Below are 17,672 nucleotides of genomic sequence, written 5' to 3'. Positions count from 1 at the left end.
CTGGCCCAAGATTCAATTTTTCAAAGCCAAGTTGCAAGAAAGTCACGCAGAAAAGACACAAGGTCATGCCATGCTTTAACAGTTATTTTTAAAGAGTACACTTTAATATTCGCAAAAGTGAAGAAATTCTAAAATATTTTCCTTGGCTGATATGTATGAACATATCTATGTCTACACTTATTGTTTCCCAGGATAAATTTGAACTTTAACTTTCTCATCCATGTTCTCCTCTACTTCCTTTGACATACACCTTTCTCAGAAGAGACAGTCTTCTGCTTCAGACTAGCAGGTCCTTGACGATAGATGTATCAAATTCTGGCCGGGAGAAACAAACCTCTCCAGTTATTTTTACTGACAGAATTTAATATAATGGATTAACTAGGTGTAAAGGTGGAAGAAACTGAAAGGGTAAAAAGAGAAGTCTAATGTATCACAGATGTAGCAACTGTAAAAAGCAGCAACCATCCATCCCTAGGGCAGAGAGTACAAAAGGAAGAAGCTGGAGTTATTAACATTTAGAAAGTTAGAGGAAGCCCCAGTGGAGCTAAGCCTCAGAACCTCAGGGGCACCTGCTGACTGGTGCTGTTTTCTCTGAGATGGGGGCATGATAAAGCTAGTTCTCCAAGTATTGGCAGACTTCCACCTGAGTTCAGCTGCTGCTATGGGAAGAAGTTGCTATTGCTAGGGTGAAGAAACATTGCCAGTGTGATGCTTCCAGGAATTGCAAGCAGAAGGAAGCTCCAGAGGAAACAAATAGAAAGGAGCAAGTTTCTTCCTTCTTTGCTCTCGTTGACTCCCACTTGAGCCCCGTATTATCAGAATCTAATACACAGCAAGCTGGCAAAGCAGAAATGTAGTTTGCAGAGTCCTAGTCACAGCATCTTAGAGCAGAGTAGGAAAGGGGGGGTTTGCAAGTGAGAGGCAATAGCTTAATAATTGGCATAATAGAGAACAGGTTTTATTGTCAGCCTCTGGCATGGTTCCAGAACTACAGTCTTGAATAAATGGTTTGGGCCGGGCGTGGTGGCTCAAGCCTGTAACTTCAGCACTTTCAGAGGCTGAGGTGGGCAGATCACCTGAGGTTGGGAGTTCGAGACCTGCCTGGCCAACATGGTGAAACCCCATCTCTACTAAAAGTACAAAAATTAGCCGGGTGCGTTGCCTGTAGTCCCAGCTACTTGGGAGGCCGAGGCATGACAATCACTTAAACCCAGGAGGTGGAGGTTGCAGTGAGCTAAGATCGCACCACTGCACTCCGGCCTGGGCAGCAAAGTGAGACTCTGCCTCAAAATAAATAAATAAATAAATGCATTGGAATGGATATGTGTTTACAGTTATATTTTCAAATGTGATTTCAGTGGTGAAAACTTCAGTTTCTCTTATAAAAAGAGCTATCTTTTTTAGGAAAATGGAGCGCTTTCATTGTAGAGGTGAAGTCCCAGTGTTAAGGTCTTAAGGAATTACAGGAAAAGAGAGAGAATTAAACTGCCCTTAATCAGGAGTTAGCAGAAGTTGAAGGGAAATATGGTGATGGGCAAAGTTAGTGGCTGAAAAGGAAAGGGAAGATCAAACAGTCAAACAAGAGCACCAGGGCCATACAACCTATGAGATTAGGGTGGATAATGAAAAAGAACCAGTCAGAAATTCTTGGTAGAAGGATGACACAAGGATTTTTTAAATAGAGATGATAAATATTTGACTTTGGCTGGGCATGGTGGGTCACGCCTGTAATCCCAGCACTTTGGGAGGCGGAGGCGGGCAGATCACTTGAGGCCAGGAGTTCAAGACCAGCCTGGCCAACATGGTGAAACCCCATCTCTACTAAAAATACAAAAATTAGCCAGGCATAGTGGCACACACCTGTAATCCCAGCTACTCGGGAGGCTGAGGCAGGAGAATAATTTGAACCCGGGAGGCAGAGGTTGCTGTGAGCTGAGATTGCACCACTGTATTCCAGCCTGGGAGACAGAGCAAGACTCTGTCTTGAAAGAAGAAAGGAAGGAAGGAGGGAGGGAGGGAGGGGAAGAGGGAAGGAAGGAAGGAAGGAAGGAAGGAAGGAAGGAAGAAAGAAGGCTTGACTTTATGACTGTGGCTTTAAAGGTAAACTCAAATCTTCAAGGCACTGACATTTGCTACTTGCACTGGTTTATTTATGGGTAAAGCACAGTATGCTTTAGACGCTGAGATGATCCATATGTTGGACCAACTCTTTGAGAGCTAGAGCTATAAGACATAGGTAAGTAGCAGAAAGAAGACCTCTACACCTTCTTTGCCCCTGGCAAAGAAGAGTTCGGGATGACCCAAACTCTGCTCCACGTGGTCACTCATCCTTATGTCCTTGTGGCAGTGGCAGGCACCTAAGGGAGGAAACAGAAGCATGCAACGTTCTTGAAACATAGCCTCAGAACTAGCACACTGTAACCTCTTCCTCATTCTATTGGCTGAGCTGCAAGTAACAAGACTGGCACAGGTCAAGAGTGGGGAGAAAATAATCACCTCTGGATGTGAAGATCTACAAAGTGACATTGTAGGGGGAAAGAATGCAGGGAAAAGTGAAAATCTGAGGCTGCAGGTGTCATTGACCTACCATAGATAGATATGTTTTTGTTCTATCTGGGTTCCCAGCCAATTGGATGGTGCCCGCCCACATCGAGGGTGGGTCTTCCCCACTTAGTCCACTCAGACTCACACGCCAATCTCCTCTGGAGACACCTTTATAGATACACCTCAAAATCATGCTTTACCAGGCCTGTCAGTATTTATTTCCTAATCCAGTCAAGTGGACACCTGAAATTAGCCATCACAGCACAGAACTTCTCAAAGTGTGGTCTGGCTTCCAGCAACATCAGCCTCACCTGAGTGCTTGCTAGAAGGGCACAGTCTCAGGCACCACTCCACATCTGCTGAGTCAGAGTCTTTGAAGGTGGGGCCCAAAACACTGTGTTTTAAAACCTCTCCAGATAATTCATATGCACTTAAAATTTGAAAGGCAATGTTAGTAGATCTAATAGACCTCAATTTTTCTTTAAGAGGTGGGCATAACTAGGTCTGAGTTGGCCTCTGGAGTTCTCTGACGAGGAAGAAATTTCTAGGAGTAAATGGAATGAGAAAGCAACTTTTTTGTATATTAAATAAATATGATCAGTCCGGGCTCCATGGCTCACACCTGTAATCCCAGCACTTAGGGAGGCTGAGGCGGGCAGATCACCTGAGGTTGGGGGTTCAAGACCAGCCTGACCAATATGGAGAAACCCTGTCTCTACTAGAAATACAAAATTGGAAGGGTGTGGTGGCACAGGCCTATAATCCCAGCTACTCAGGAGGCTGAGGCAGGAGAGTTGCTTGAACCGGGGAGGCGGAGGTTGCAGTGAGCTGAGATCACACCATTGCACTCCAGCCTGGGCAACAAGAGTGAAACTCCGTCAAAAAAAAAAAAAGAAAGAAAGAAAGAAAGAAGATCTATTTTGTATTTGAAGCTAGTAAAGCAGGATTTTATATATATATATATATATTTTTTTTTTTTGAGACAGAGTTTTGTTCTTGTTGCCCAGGCTGGAGTACAATGGCACAGTTTCAGCTCACTGCAACCTCTGCCTCATGGATTCAAGTGATTCTCCTGCCTCAGCCTCCCAAGTAGCTGAGATTACAGGCACCTGCCACCACACCCAGCTAATTTTTGTATTTTTAGTAGAGATGGGTTTTACCATGTCGGCCAGGCTGGTCTCGAACTCCTGACCTCAGGTGATCTGCCCACCTTGGCCTCCCAAAGTGCTGGGATTACAGATGTGAGCCACTGCGCCTGTCCAAAGCAGGATATATTTAGTTTTACTTGGATTCTCTTTTTCCTTTGGGTTAGAAATTCAGTCTTATAATTTCAACGGTTTTAGTTCTTCATTGAAACTTATTTGAAAATCTACATCTCAATTATCTGTGACCATTTTCAATAAGTTATCAGGTTTCTGGCATAAAAGTTGGGAGATGTTCACCCTTCTGAAACATGCAATAATCGTGAGTAGCTGTAGGTTTTTTGAATTAAAAAAAAAAATTTTTGGCATAGATAGGGAAGACACAATACAGGTTTAATTAAAGTAATAGAACTAGTATCTAAAACTTTTCCCCTTGAAAACCTTGCCATTCCACAAAAAGAGTTGCCAGCTAGAATTAATAAAAAGTACAGTACTATTTTGGAAAACTGTATATTATTTTTCATTTGCAAGGAAATGCCTAACCTGGTAGAATGTAGAACTTTGTGTCAATTATCTTCTTAATTTCAAAAAGGGTTTAAGGCTACTAAAAATTGATGAAACACAAAAGGTGAAAAGAGAGGAAGCCAGTAGAAGAAGTACTACAATAACATGAATTTTACTCTTCAGCAAGCCCCAAGCCATTTTGGGGCCTCACCAGCAAAGACTCTGACTCAGCAGATGTCAAGTGGTGCCTGAGACTGCGTGCCCTTCTAGCAAGCGCTCAGGTGAGGCTGATGTTGCTGGAACCCAGACCACACTTTGAGAAGTTCTGTGCTGTGATAGTTAATTTTAGGTGTCTACTTGAGTGGATTAGGGATAAATACTGAGAGACTTGCTAAAGCATTATTTTAGGGTGTGTCTGTGAGGGTGTCTCCAGCGGAGATTGGCATGTGAATCTGAGTAGATTAAGTGGAGAAGACCCACCCTCAGTGTGGGTGGGCACCATCCAATTGGCTGGGGACCCGGATAGAGCAAAAACAAAGGACAGGCAAAATTGGTCTTTCTCTCCTGGAGCTCGATTTTAACCCCTTAACATTTCTTCTTTCCAGCTCTATGGCACAGTGATTCTCAGAAAATTCCTGAAGTAAAGTGCTAGCCTCATTTTCTTCCTGAAGGGCTGGCTGCAATGGGGGCTCTGGTGCAAGGCACAGCAGGAAGATAGCAAGCTGTGCAGTGTTCCATGTGTCTTTGCTGCTGTTTGGTTTTATATTTCAATCAGTCAGCTCTTCACCCATCCCCCTAGACTTAAACTACTATTTTAAAATGATCTGCTGGGTGAAGTGGCTCACGCCTGTAATCTCAACATTTTGGGAGGCCGAGGTGGGTGGATCATCTGAGGTCAGGAGTTCAAGACCAGCCTGGCCAACATGGTGAAACCCCGTCTCTACTAAAATACAAAAATTAGCCAGGTGTGGTGGTGGGCACCTGTAATCCCAGCTACTTGGGAGGCTGAAGCAGGAGAATTGCTTGAATCCAGGAGGCAGAGGTTGCAGTGGGCCGAGATTGTGCCGCTGCACTCCAGACTAGGCAATAGAGTGAGACTCTGTCTCAAAAAAAAAAAAAAAATTAAAATTAAAAACTTAACAAAAGATCCACATTTTGTTAAAATACCAGTTATATTGACTGAATAGATTTTTGAGTAATTATTTTCCTAATTATTAAAATAAAATCTAATTGGTGCAGATAATCTAAAACAATCTAGAACATACGGAAAACACACATAAAAAATGACATTTCACCAACCTAAAGACATTACTGTTAATATTTGGTATAGTGCTCTTTAGTATCTTTTCAATGTATGTTACAGGGTTGAGACCATACTGCATCTATTAAATAGTTTTTCCTCAATAGGATTTCATAATCTTTTTTTTTTTTTTTTTTTTTTTTTAATGGAGTCTTGCTCTGTCACCAGGCTGGAGTGCAGTGGCACTATCTTGGCTCACTGCAACCTCCGCCTCCTGGGTTCAAGTGATTCCCCTGCCTCAGCCTCCTGAGTAGCTCAGACTACAGGTGTGTGCCACCATGCCTGGCTAATTTTTTTGTGTTTTAGTAGAGACGGGGTTTCACCATGTTGGTCAGGATGGCCTCGATCTCCTGACCTGGTGATTCGCCCGCTTCGGCCTCCCAAAGTGCTGGGATTACAGGTGTGAGCCACTGTGCCTGGTCTTTTTTTTTTTTTTTTTTTCGTAATCATTTTCTACTAGGAGTAAGTTTTCATAAACATTACTTATAATGACTGCATGATATTCCATAGTATGCAAATAGCATAATTTATTTAAACATTTCCCTATGGGGATTTAGGTTAATTCCTATAAAATAAATTACAACAAAGTTAATGTCACAAAATCCTCATCATGATGAATTCTTAGGCAGACTAAAGCCTCATCTTTTTAGGCAATAAATGAGGCTGAGAGTTACACAGTTTACTCTCTTTAGTGTCATAGATATAGTCATATACATTGAAATAATTGATCTATAGCATCCTGAGAGAAAACCAAAACAATGGCATTAGGTTAGAAAATTGTAATTAAGGCCAGGTGCGGTGGCTCACGCCTGTAATCCCAGCACTTTGGGAGGCCGAGGAGGGAGGATCACGAGGTCAGGAGATCGAGACCATCCTGGCTAACACGGTGAAACCCCGTCTCTACTAAAAATACAAAAAAATTAGCCAGGCATGGTAGTGGGCACCTGTAGTCCTAGCTACTTGGGAGGCTGAGGCAGGAGAATGGCATGAACCCGGGAGGCAGAGCTTGCAGTGAGCCAAGATCGCGCCACTGCACTCCAGCCTGAGTGACAGAGCAAGACTATGTCTCAAAAAAAAAAAAAAAAAAGAAAGAAAATTGTGATTTAATTTAATTTTTGCTTTGTTAGTATTGGATGCACACTTCTGCCTCTCCCTCCTTCCCTCTTTCCTTCCTTTTTTAATCTGTGTGTTCCAGCTTTGTGAAACCTTTCTGGAATAAATCTAGTTTAGCTGGTCCTGGACCTCAGCTCCCTAGCTCCTTTCTTCCCAGGTATCCTTCTGCAGTAACAGTAGAAACATGTTGTCCAGGAAGGTGTTGGCAGGACTGGCAGTGTCTCAGATCGGATAGCAAATTTTAACTCCTTTTAAAAATGATGCTGCAGTTATGAGGTCAGTGACTTATGAGCAAAGCTTGAATGTCTCAGGTATACAAAAGACACTGTTCCTTGTGTCAGGAAAGAACTGTTTGGATTAAATTAAATACAAAAAGAAGCTCCTTCCAATATTCTTTTAAAATGTTTTCATGAATCACTATGTTAGCTTTTAAAAAGTTTTTGATAATTTTATAACATCCTTTTTAATGTAGCATCCAGTGTGGCTCTTCAGTCTAAAGAAATGTTACTATAATCATATAACTGTAGTTCTCAGATGCTTTATTTTCTGCTTAATAATATATGTGCATATCATGTGACTGAGTATAGATCATATGAATATATTATGGCTTAAAACTCAGAATTTGAATTTCGTGGACTGTGCTAAAATTCAATAAAACTACATTTGGATGCAAGTGGGAAAGAGAAACATGTGGCTTGAATTTTCCTTAAAACACACAGGGAATAGTCAAAGGGGAAAAGTGCTTGGGACAGAGTATAGCTGGAGTTTTGCCAGACTCATACCATTTAAACAATGGTTTAAGACTGAATTAAAATCCCAAGCAGATCTCTTTAATCTCCCCCAAAGGATATAAGGTAGCTTTTCAACTTTGAAAGATAAAGTTAATGTAAATACTTCGAATGAGCAAAATGGGGAACGCTGGACTTGAAGAAATTGTTTTTGTCTTCTGGAATTCAAGGTCTTCCCAGCTACACTTGGATCCTCACTCTGCCTTTAAACCCCAAAGGAGGTTAGGTTATCCCTGGCTTTTGCAACTATTTCTTTAGTTTTCCATTTTCAACGCTAACTCCACCCTGCTCTTGCACCCCCACACAGAATCACAGACACGCAATCTGGTTAACACAAATACCTCTTGAAGCCCTTGCCACATCATCCAAGCCTGAACATGTCCCCAGGCTATCCTTTCTTCCCATTTCATAGTTAGGTACAATGAAAAATGAAATGGCATTGGAATCAAATGGAATGAAAATGGCAATTTTGTCAGATGAATGGAATTTTAGGAGAATCAGTGGCTTTAATGATCAATGTTGCTTCTCCTAAGGCACTCTATTTCCACACTCAGCTGGAGTCTTCCTGTACTAGTGCCAAGCAGGCAAATGTCACCTTTGAATCCCAGGAGGAGATGTGTTGATCAGCCTTCTAAACTGCTCAATGCAAAGATGCTTGGAATTCAGCAGTGCCACTTCCAGCTAACTGGCTCTGATTCCTATGGATGCAACTAGTCGTCCTCCCTGGCTGGACTAATGCCAGTCTACTTAAGGAGATAATTGACCACAAGCCAGCCTTTCTGACAGGCTTCCTAAGTGCCAGATGCCAACTGTGCCAGTCCCAGCCCTTGTGGGAGGGCCTGTTCTCCTTGGGATGATAGCTAAGGTAGCTTCATCCTAACCTTGGCCCTTAACTCTGTTCTCAACTTCCTTCCAAAATACAGTCAAGTGGTTGATTCCAAATTGTTTTCTTTCTACTTTTATTTTAAGAATATCAACACCACCCTCCTTCCTCATTGCTTCTCTTCGTCTTTCTCAGGGTTCATTTAAGTGGGATACAGGCTAAACAACTACAGCCTTTTCTATCATCCTGGAAACTAGGAGCATGACTTCATGTTGAGAGGGTTACCAAAATATCACCATTAATTTATTATTCCTCTTATACAGGTTTTAGTGGTTCTCTATAAACTTCCATTATTGCCAAACCAATACTTTGTCAATGGTCGGACCCCTATTAGCGTGTTTGAAATAAGCACCAAACCTGGCTCCGATGTCTTTGAGTGGATGTGTTTTGGCACTTGGGTATATAGACATGATTCTGGTGACAGCAGTGAGCCTGGGCCTGGGGGGGGGTCTCCCAGTCCCGGTATCCCAAAGGCCTGTCAAGACTATTCCTTGCTAGGTTCCCGGCTTGGCAACGCCGGTAGTAGGTGCTACTGGGGATGAAGCCCTCACAGTACAGTTAGGATTCAACAACAGGCGCCATCTTAGTGAAAAAGGGTCTTCAGGGAGGTGTCCAGGGCCTTAATTGGGATCTCCCTTGGCAGAAAAGCCCCGCCCCCTTGTTTATTTACACGAATCCCCCCCCCGCCCCCGCCCCCGCCCCCGCCCCGTTCTCCAGTCTCCACTTCCTGCACAGCTTCCTTTGTGAATGAAGGTTCCCTTCTGGATGAAAACTGTGCCTCCTCATCTCTGCTCTTTCTCTCCTTACTGTGAAAACCTAACAAAACCACTGTGTTTACCTCACTGATGCAGGAGGGGGTTCCACGGCAGGGGCTGGGTGCCCGGAAGCTTCATGGCCCACAGCTTCCTCTCTTTCTGGAGAGGCCGCCCCTTGAGCCAGCCCACCCGGCCCCGCAGGTCGCTTTGGGCCTCACCTCTCTCCTGAAAGCAGGACCGAGGGCACCCCTAAAAAGCACACTGGACCTTTCAGGCAGGTGAGAAAGAAAGAGGAGGTGCTTTGAAGAAACCCCTGGGATCCCAGGCCCTTCTTCTGGCCGGGTAACTGGCTGCTGCTAAACTAGGTCAGGGGCCGGGGCTGCAGATCACCTGGAGATGGACAGAGAAGCCAGACCCCAAAGCTCCCCCAGATTTATAACTCCCGTGTCAGGGTCCCCTCCGCCTTCTTTCTTTTCTCTTTCAATAGTCCCAGAATAACAGAGAGGAAAACCTCGTAGGAAACCTGGCAGTCTCAAGCTGGAAGAATGGGATATACTCCTGAATTATTTGAGCCCCCAAAACAAAACTTCTGGCCTAAGAAGTGTCTCCCAGGCGAAGTCAAAACTTTGAGGCACGCCGCAATGGGATTTGTAAATAAGGGATTCGTTGAAACACCTAGTTTTAAGATGTAACCTAACTTCCTCCCCATTCCTGACCCTGCCATTGTCATTCTGTGCATGGGTCGTCTTTTGGCTTTTTATTTTATTCTGATGAAAGGTCAGAGGTGACTTTCGTTGGCCCGGCTGGGCACACGGAAGCTGGTTCAAAGTAGACCTGTGCTAAATGGTGGGGGGCGGAGGCCGGGACGCGGCTTCCCAGGCCCCAGGGGAGGCGCCGCACCCAGCCCAGGCCGCCTGGCCCACTCCCAGAGCAGCTCTGCAGCAGCCGCTGCCCAGGGGTTCCCTTCCCGCAGCTCGAGCAGCGTGGCCGCCGGCTTTCACCCACCAAGAACTCTGCGGGCCCAGGCCCCAGGCTGCGGCCTCCCGGGAGGCGCGGTGCCGGCGCGCAACAGGTCTTCTAGGCGGCGGTGGCTGGGCGCGCTTGCCTAGTTGATGCGGCAGCGGCAGTGTCCCGGCGCCAACCCGGCTGCCTCCGTCCAGCACCGCAGACTTAAGGGGGCGCCGTCGGGCACCCATCCCGCTGACACCGAGTTCCTGGCCTTAGACAGTAGTCGACGACCTCAAAATGGGAGAGAGGTGACGGATAGTGGTGACAGGAAAAACGCACTGTTGCGGGTTTTTGCCAATTCAGTCTCTACTATGGTGGTGGACTTAAGTTCAATTAGGAAACGGGCATATTAAAAATAGGTGGTGGCCGGGAGTGATGGCTCACGCCTGTAATCCTAGCACTTTGGGAGGCCCAGATGGGAGGATTGTTTGAGCTCGGGAGTTCGAGACCAGCCTGGTAAACATAGTGGGATCTCTTCTCTAAAATACTACTACTAATAATAATACATAGTAAAAGAGATGATTGTGCCAAAGGCTGAAAGGAGCAATGGAGGAAATCGGTGCTTACTGGTGGCTCGCCCGTGTACTCACCCCTTTGAAGTTCTGAAGTTAAGAAATAAGAGGGAGGGGAAGGATTTGCAAAGTGCCCTAACCTAACTGTTGGCACTCAAACCATGGCCTCATCCTTGGAGAACTGAAACACCTTCACACGGGGCTAGCGTAGATATCCAGAGAGAAGCTTTAATAGAGAACACCGCGTACAACACCAGCAGACATAAACAAAGTCACAACCCGAACGCGGCGCGGACACGAGGCGGAGGTGACTTAGAGCCAAAGGGCCAAGCGGATTTCTCCCCACTCTGCCCCCCTCCATTCCCAAAATTGTGTCGCGAATAAAGTGCCATTCCCTGGGGCTCAAGAGGGGGGAAGGGCAAGAGCGACAAGGCAAGTTTCTTTCCCATTCACGAATTGAAACTGAAGAATTAATTCGCCTGAAAGACATAAGCGCCCAAACAGCACACGGAATACCAAAACAGCCACAGCGTGCAAAGGTGACGGGGTGGTCCCCTTGCTTCCGTCCGAGGAGACTGGAAGGGAACAGCCATGGAACGTTTCTGCAAGCGTTAAGACCAATATTCTCGAGTGATGTGCCGAGTTTTTCCTGCATTCATAAGTTAGGGAAACAAAATCCCGCTTTACAAGTGATTTGTTTCCTTAAAATTCCAAATAGAAAGGATCGTGGGAATTCACATTATTCTTGGGCTCTCATCCGACTGATACACAAACGACTTGCAGGTGGAAAGTCGCCTGTATTGTCTCCCTTTGGTTGTATTTCCCAACTTTTGGAATTTGGGGCTTTACCCTTTAAGCTGCTGCCATTCTCTTTTGTGCAAACTAATTGCTCTAGCGGTTCCTCCTATCCTTCTTGACCCCCGGGTCAGAGCCAAGAACCTTAGCTGTTTCCCAAAGATATTTCGTGGGGTTCCCGCTGCCTCCTCTCCTCCCCTTCCCCCTCCAAAGCGACTTTATTCATGACACCGTTTTCTTGCCCATTTAGCTGACCAGGAAAATAACAGTATCAAAAGCTTCTTCTTTTCCTTCTCAAAGAAAACGAGATTTCCTTAGTGGAAGGCAGTTTTGTCTTGAATGTTCACGAGAGGCGACCGCCGAGGATGCGGCCAGCAGAGAGAAACGTGGTGGCTGAGATCCGTTTCAGCGTCACTCTCTGTTGGATTCTTCGCGGGAGGTTTAGCTCTGCCAGCTTCTGCTCCCAGGAATAAGGGTCGGAATCGACTTCCAGTTTACCAGCGAATGAGGCTTTCCTAACCTCCTTCGTTCCCTCCCCTTCATAACTTATCGATTTATATTAATTACAATAGAAACTCTTACCTGAAAATTGGCTTTCATTAATCTGATTGTACAACATAGTATAAACACAGACACCAGGAGGGTTATATTTATTCAGACCACTAGAGAATCCACTTTTCGGGGTTGTTCGTCTATTTAAATACCTTCCGTTCCAGCAAAGGCTGAGACTCGCCAGCTCTGCCCGGCCTGGCCAGGGCGCCCTCTCTCCGTCGGGTGGTTTGCGCGGTTCCGGGCCCGGCGTCTCTCACCGCGCTGGTCTCCCCACGCCCGCCGGGTCCCCTAGGAGTGCACTAGCACCGAGTGCAAGGAGCCGCCCTTGCTTTCGGCCGCGGTAGGGGCTGTGGGCTCCAGCAGAGAGGCAACGGGCGAGGCCGCGGCCGCGGAGCACACGGTGGATGGCGCCGGAGGCTGCTGCGAAGCCGCGGGTACAGTGAGCCCCGGCTGCAGCGCGGACACGGGCGGCAGCGCAGGCGTGGGTTTGATGGGCACCGGCACGGCAGGCAGGCTCTGGCTTGCCGAGTGGCACAGGGCCTTGACCGGGACTCCGAAAGCCCCATACTCCGGGCCTACAGGGACTCCGGCTGCGGCTGCGGCGGCCGCGGCGGCGGCCACCGAATCCATGACGCCAACGTGCGGCCACACGGAGCTGACGACGTTGCCAAGCTGGCCGGGCACGGGGTAGCCCAGGTGGTGCATGACGGACGCCAAGGGCAGCCCTCCAGCCTGCAGCACTCCCTTGTAGTCCCGGCCAATAATGTTCTCAATGGCAAAGGGGTGCTTGAAGCCTGATGTGGACGCCGCGGCCGCAGCGGCAGCGGCGGCGGCCGAGCCCAGCCCGTAGGGTGGGAACTGAGACAGACGTCCCACGCTGCCCACCGCGGCAGCCGCGGCCGCCGCCGCCGCGGCCGCCACGGCCGCCGCCTCCTGCATCTTGCCGGGGTGAGACGGCTGCTGAGGCTGCGACTGCTGGGGCGGTTGCTGCGGGGGCTGTGACGGGAGGTGTGGAGGCGGCTGCGGAGCAGTAGGCGGTTGCTGGTGGAAATAGTGTACCATGTGCGGCGGCGGCGGGGGCGGCGGCGGCTGCTGGGATGGGTGGTGGTGATGGTGGTGGTGTGCGGCAGCGTGGTGATGGTGGTGGTGGTGGGGGTGGTGGTGGTGATGGGGGTGAAGGTGCCCTCCCGGACCGGCGCCCGGCGCGCCCTTGGTGCTTCCCGCGTGCAGGTGAGTATGGTCGGCCCGCAGCACCTTGAAGCGCTTGCGACGCCGCAGGAAGCTGCCGTTCTCGAACATGTCCCCGCAGTCAGGGTGCAGCGCCCAGAAGCTACCCTTGCCAGGCTGGTCGGGCCTCCGCGGAATCTTGATGAAGCAGTCGTTGAAGGAGAGGTTGTGGCGCAGGCTGTTCTGCCAGCGCTGTGTGTGCTCGCGGTAGTAGGGGAAGCGCTCCATGATGAACTTGTAGATGTCGCTCAGCGGCAGCATCTTCTCGGCCGAATGCTGGATTGCCATGGCGGTCAGCGAGATGTAAGAGTAGGGAGGTTTTTGGTCGCTGTACGAGCTCTTCCCCGGCCGCGGCATCGCCCCCGGCTCCTTCACTGCCCTCCGGCCCGCACTGGACCACAGAATCTCTCCGCACTCCGTTCCTGGGGCCTGGCTGCCCCCACTAATTTCCACTCGGTCCCTCCAGTCCCGCCACTTTGCCCTCTCGCCCTCCAGGCCCTCTCTGCTTCTCTCTCCGGCCTTCTCCGAATTGCCTGGTGCCTCCGACCTTGGCCTTTCGGGCCTACTCAGCTCTCGGAAGCTGGCAACTTCTGGCCCCGACGGTTGCCTACTGGCGCGCACAGTCGCGGGCGGGGTGCATCAGGTTTTTACCGCCGCCTTCTCTGCGTCTTCCCCCGGGTGGCCAAAGACTGAGTGCTGGAGCTGGCTGCAGAGGAGAGTGGCAAGGGGCCGTGTTTCCTCCCGGTCTCTTTGCTTTTTCTAGGTCCGAGGGAAACCCAGACCAAGCTGGCTGGGAGGAAGGTCTGGGCAGTAGAGACTCTGGCCCTTTAAATCTGAGTTTGCGCCTGCTGTCCTTGAGGCCAGTGACAGCAGGACTTCCAGTGCCCTGGACGCAGTCCCCTGGCCAGGCACTTAGCCAGACCGCGCTGGAGTTCTCCTTTTCCTGGAGTGAAAAATCAGAGTAAGGAGAGAGAAGATTGGCTTCTAGGGCGCGTCTCTTTTCTCTGAGGCTTGCAGCGTCGCCGGGGTTAGAAGAGACGCGCAGCCCTAGGCTGTAGCTGAGGAGAAAAAAGTTTGGTGGTTTCTGAAGCGGCAGTGCCGGCAGGTTCTGCTGAGGAGTGTGGGGCGCAGGACTCTGGGAGCGAGAGGCGGGCTGGAGAGGGCGTCTGCGAATGCTGGGTGAGTGCTGGCCGGGGAGGCTCAGCCGTCCGCGCCGCAGCTGCCGCCTTTCTCCCGGGCTTGTCTTGAGGAGAGGCGGCGGCAGTGGCAGCGACGCGCTCTCCTGGCTGCGTTTTGTAATGGTCCCCGAGACGCCGAGACCCCCGCAGCTAGCGCTTCGAGACTATCACATGACCGAGGCTGAGGGACTCAGCCGCCGCCGCCGCGTCTGTAGCTGAAGAAGGGGCAAGAAGGCGCCGTGCCTCGCCCCCGCCCCCTTTTCCACCTCATTTCGGGCGCTCTCCACCCATCGTGTTCACCACTCGCTCGGCAGCCCCCAGCCACCTCCCGGTGCGGCGGGTGGCGCAGGCTGTTCGCCGGGAGGGGGCACAGCTCCGGGTGCATTTCCCGCAGCTGCGCCCCACCCGGGCCACCACGCATGGTGGAGGGGGACAGGACACTGCCTTCTTGCTTCTCTTCTCTCTGGCATCTCCCTCTTCCGCTCCCTTCCTTTTACCCTTCCCTGTTTTCATCTACTCGCTCTGAGCTTCTCTCTCCTTACAAACCCTTTTTCCTGGGCTAGTCACTCCGGGTCAAGTTCAGAGTATCGTGTCCTCAAGGCCTCTTCTCTGCAAGAAACCCCAATGATCAGAGGGCTGGAGGGAAAAACTCACGGGGAGGAAAGCATGGGGTGTTTTCACCGAATGCCAAGTTCATCTCAGTTTTATTGCGCGCCAACTGCATGTGAGGTACCAGGTGCAGGGAGACAGGAGACAGTGTCCGAGCTCCACCATCGCGGTATAGAGGGTGAGACGAACAGTAACCAAGAAATTAATAGAATAGGCACTAAAGGGCCTGGCGAATGGAGGCTCCACCACACTTTCCTGGAGCGAGTGAGTTGGACAAGATGAGGTTTCTTTGGGACGGCGGTGTCTGAGCTGGGGCCAGAAGTAAGAGTTGGGGATTCAGCGGTCCCATCAACTGTGTGTGCTAGAAGGAAGTCTTTGCTATTCTTAGCACGGAGGTGTGGGTCCAGGGCGAGGCAGGAGGTGGAATGGAAATAATTAAATAGGAAGCAAAAATTATCAGTCCACAGGATCCTGGTGTGATCTGAGAGGGAGAGGTGGATGAACCCAGGCGTGAGGTCCTTCTGCTTGGAGGTTCCTGCTCTGCACTCATCCAAACACCCAGCAGGAAACCCCAGTTTACTGCAGGGAGAACCTGAAGTTGTATACTTGTTTTGGCTACCTTTGCCCTTCGGCTGGGAGGAAAAGCAGAGTTTAGAAACAAGTATACTCTCCGTCTCTGGGACTGTTTCATTATTTGTAAAATAGGGTGGCTGAAGTTGGAAATTCACGGGTCCTTTCCCGTTAGGCGATTTGAGGAGAAAGGAGCATTTGGACACTGTGGCTCACTCGGTTTTCCCGCGCCTAAACTCGAAGAAAGCCATCGGCCCAGCTGCTTGGGGGGCTGCCCTCTAACTAGCAACCTTGGTAACACCAGATCGGGTGTTTTCAGCTTCTGGCTTTTGGTGAGCTGCACGGTGGGAGCACGTCTGTCCGTGGGGTGGCTTAGCCAGGTCGCAGGGGTGCCGTGAGCGGGTCAGGCCCGTAATTTCCATCTTTAGTCAGGAGCTAGATTTCTGGCTAGCTGTATGTGGCCAGTTTGTCCTAGGCCAGGAGACGTCTGAGAATAGAGGTTACAACTGAAGCTTGCAAGGAGGCCCGGGGAAAAGAGGAGCTTCTTGGTCCTAAGCCCTTTTCAAAGGAAGATGTTTTCTCTTTCACTGTATGCCGGAAGCGTTCCTCCTGCCATAGGAGTTTCTGCGGGATTTTTGTCCGCTGAGACACTTTAGAGATCCGAGCAGCGGACAGCCTCTTGGCCTCGGGAAGCCACAGAATTCCAACGACGCTCACAGTTTGACAAGAGCCTGCTGGAGCCAGGTGGCTCCTTTTCCTTGGAACAAGACCGTGAGACAACAGCTCTGTCCCAGCCCAGGAAGCTGGGGTCTCCTGCACCGCTGTCAGGCCGCTGGTGAGGAGCTCTGCGTGCCGCGCGCGTAAGGGCTCTCCGGACTTCGACGCCACACGCAGCTCGAGCAAAGGGATCTTTTGTTGGTACCTCGGATAGCATCTCTTCCGCGGGTTGCTGGAACAGCAGAGTCTCCTTTTGGGGAGCAGCTCTGGGACCGTGCCCGTTGGGCACTTGCGGCTCCTGGAAACCGATCGAGAGGAGGGGCCCTTCAGGGACTCCCGGGACAAATCTTGGGCGCATAACACGAACCCTGAGCACAAAAAATGAGCCAGGCGCTCACTGGGTGAGCTCGCTGCAGCCCGCAGACCCGCCGCTACAACCTCGGGTTCAGCGCCAGGGGACGCCAGGGGCTTGGCCAGTGTCTTCGGCCTTGGCGAGCCAGGTTCCACGCAACCTGGGACAAAACAGCCGCGGAGGCTGAGCGAAGCGCCCCGACCCTCACGCTTCCGCATTCAGGTTGTGCTTGACGAGGGTAGAAAGTGCTTCCCACCACCTAGGCCACAGCCAGACGCTGCGGCCCAGGCCGCAATTACGGCCTAGAGCGCAGACAGGGAGCTCGGGTCGCGGGTCTGTTTTGGAGAGTGGCGGGCTGTGGCCGCCGCGGAGGATCCTGGGGGATTCTAAGCGCGGCACGGGGCCAGGCTGCAGAACTGGGGCGGCGGTGGGGGGAGGGGGGCGCTCTCCTCTTCCCCTACTTCCCCGGAGGTTAATTCCGACAAGTTTTGCAGGCGCTCAGTGGCACCGGCGGGGGCCGGAACGCGCGCGCTGCAGCTGCCTGCAGACCCCCGCTCAAGAAAAACAGATCGTGTAACCACCCTGGCACCAACCAGTCGGTTTCAAGTTTCCGAGAGTAATTTTTTTTGTTGTTTTTAAACAACTACTGCACTATCCAAATATTGGCTGGCGCTCAGGACGCTGGCAGGCAAATCATTGCCCCGGGCTTAGTCTAATTATCTCAGGCGTATTTGGTTTACCCCTTAGGCAATTGTTGGCGACGCTATGCTAGGAAGAGGGGTTCCATGCAAGCTTTTATTGCGTTTAATTGGCTCTATGGAGGGGAGTAAAAAAAGATGTGGAACTTTAGGAGCGGTTATTTATTCATTCTTTCTCTTCCATGCCCCCAGCCCCTGGAGGGTCTCACGCGCTCCTTGGGCTGGATCTAGGCCAGGCCTTCCCACGGCTTCTGCGGACAGCTGTGCCCAGGGCGAGGAGGAACACAAGTTACCCATAGGGCTAGGACGACGTACAGGGCTAGAAAGAAGGCAAAGGTTTAGGCGCACATCTCAATTTCCATGGGTTCTCCCTTTACGCACTGACTTAGCTGACGTGCGGAAGGTTGCCTGGGTTAGTTACGTTT

At 50.1% G+C, this 17,672-nt stretch overlaps 1 protein-coding gene and 1 pseudogene across 1 annotated transcript; both read right to left on the bottom strand.

Annotated features, from left to right (window-relative positions):
• Window positions 1-10,502: 10,502 nt before the first annotated feature.
• On the bottom strand, window positions 10,503-13,482 carry FOXB2 (forkhead box B2). The gene has a single exon (XM_002819883.4). The coding sequence runs from the start codon at window positions 13,478-13,480 to the stop codon at window positions 12,185-12,187; it is 1,296 nt and encodes a 431-aa protein (XP_002819929.4). The 5' UTR covers window positions 13,481-13,482; the 3' UTR covers window positions 10,503-12,184.
• A 3,453-nt stretch (window positions 13,483-16,935) lies between these two features.
• Window positions 16,936-17,672, bottom strand: part of LOC100456860 (eukaryotic translation initiation factor 3 subunit J-like) — a 23,916-nt pseudogene continuing 23,179 nt past the window's right edge.

This window comes from Pongo abelii, chromosome 13 (assembly GCF_028885655.2).
Source record: "Pongo abelii isolate AG06213 chromosome 13, NHGRI_mPonAbe1-v2.0_pri, whole genome shotgun sequence".
In the NCBI taxonomy this organism is placed as follows: Eukaryota; Metazoa; Chordata; class Mammalia; order Primates; family Hominidae; genus Pongo; species Pongo abelii.
This window is presented reverse-complemented; position numbering and strand designations above follow the sequence as displayed.

Coding starts and splice junctions, on each gene's coding strand:
- FOXB2 (XM_002819883.4), bottom strand. CDS start 13,480: ATGCCGCGGCCGGGGAAGAGCTCGTACAGCGACCAAAAACCTCCCTAC.